Here is a 1610-nt window from a genome sequence, read left to right as displayed (position 1 = left end):
GGTGTACGTGTGCTTGCTTGCGTGCGAGTATGCATCAGATATAATACGGCGATTAATCTTCTGCTGCAACAAGTGATTTGATGTAAAGACATTACCTGGAATACCTGCAGGTGTCGATCTGACTCAAAGGTTGTCGTGTGATGACCCTCCAGCCCTCTCTGTCATCACCTGCCGTTCCACATGTTGCCATACCCATTATAGTAATAATAATTGCATTTCTATAGCGCTTTTCCACGCTTTACAGCACGCTCTATACGCTTTACAACTACTATTATAGCCCAGTGGAACCTCTGAGAACACCCAGAGACATTCTCGACCCCGGGGGAAGCATACAGTACAAGCTGGGGATTCATGCGCTCTAACGTTAACAAAATGACAAGATATTTCACTGTTTATAGCCAGGTACTTATTTCCGCCTGAGTGAAGTGAGGAAAATTCGTGTAAAGTGCCTTTCCCAAGGACACAACGTCGGCCCCTGACGGGATTCGAACCCACGACCATACGGTTGCTAATCCAAGAGCTTAACCACAAGGCCATTGACGTTATAAATTCATCCAGTGCCAGATCTGCGACAGACATCGGCGATCATGGTTCTCCATTCATTCCTTTGCTCGGATGCTCTTATAAAAGCTTCGTTTCCCTGATCTTTCCCCGTTACCCATTTGTTCAGGTTCCCTAATTAGGTTGCTCGGGGCCTACCCCTGTTTGCCTTCGATTTTGCTAGCGAGTGTTAGATGTTCAAGATCTACGTTATAAATGTATTCTATATTTCATGTTGCTCCTTTCTCCCCCAGGAGTACACCCTCCAGTACATTTTCTTTGACGGTGAGGAGGCTTTCCAGACGTGGACCGCCACCGACTCGCTCTACGGTTCCCGCCATCTGGCTCAGCTCTGGGAGAACTCCCCTGACCCACGTGACTCCAGTGCCAGTAACAATTTGCAGAATATCGTAAGCAACTCCATTTTTAAAAAAAATGTATTTCTTATGTGTCATCATTCCGCTACATCAGAATCACAAAGTGCTCAATGCCTAGTTTTGAGAAAATTGAAGTCTGAATTTTAGTTTCACATGTCAATCTTTTTCGAGTGGAATTTTTTGAATATCTTGATAACGACTCCGAATATTCTTACGATTTTATAGTAGCAAATAGAGCATTTATTCCTTTCTGACCTCATGATCTTAGTAATTCAAAACAGCCCCAAAATGTCAGATAGAACTTGGCAATTCTGAGGTAGCTATTTTGTTTAGGTGATGTTGGTTGAATGTTGAGCAATTTTATGTAAAAGGTTTTGTAGGTAGAGGGACTTAATTTTCTCTTTTCAGCAATCTCTGAATTTTGCAAGTAAAAGTAAGCACATGGGTTTAACGCCCCTATCAACACTATTCCGTTTGGTTGTTATTAAGAGGCAGGATGTCCGAATTTAACGTTCGTCTCCGATAGGACCAAGTCAAACAAGTTGAAAGCTGTGAAAACAGCGAATGACTCGAGTTCAGGACCGCCCATTCTTAGATTCGAACCTGAGCCATCCGCTCATTTGTCCAGCATGATACCACTTGAGATAACTGAGAGAGAGAGAGAGAGAGAGAGAGAGAGAGAGAGAGAGAGAG

General features: G+C 43.4%; 1 protein-coding gene across 1 annotated transcript in view; it reads left to right on the top strand.

The window, feature by feature from the left end:
• LOC101854219 (glutaminyl-peptide cyclotransferase-like protein) overlaps positions 1-1610 on the top strand; it is a gene marked incomplete in the record, with an annotated part of 58630 nt that overhangs the window by 53234 nt on the left and 3786 nt on the right. The window contains 1 exon segment of the mRNA XM_013090123.2: positions 795-950. Coding sequence (XP_012945577.1) covers positions 795-950 — 156 coding nt within the window.

This window comes from Aplysia californica, unplaced genomic scaffold (genome assembly GCF_000002075.1).
Source record: "Aplysia californica isolate F4 #8 unplaced genomic scaffold, AplCal3.0 scaffold01149, whole genome shotgun sequence".
In the NCBI taxonomy this organism is placed as follows: domain Eukaryota; kingdom Metazoa; phylum Mollusca; class Gastropoda; order Aplysiida; family Aplysiidae; genus Aplysia; species Aplysia californica.
Note: the sequence above shows the minus strand (reverse complement) of the source record. Positions and strands in the feature narration are given on the sequence as shown.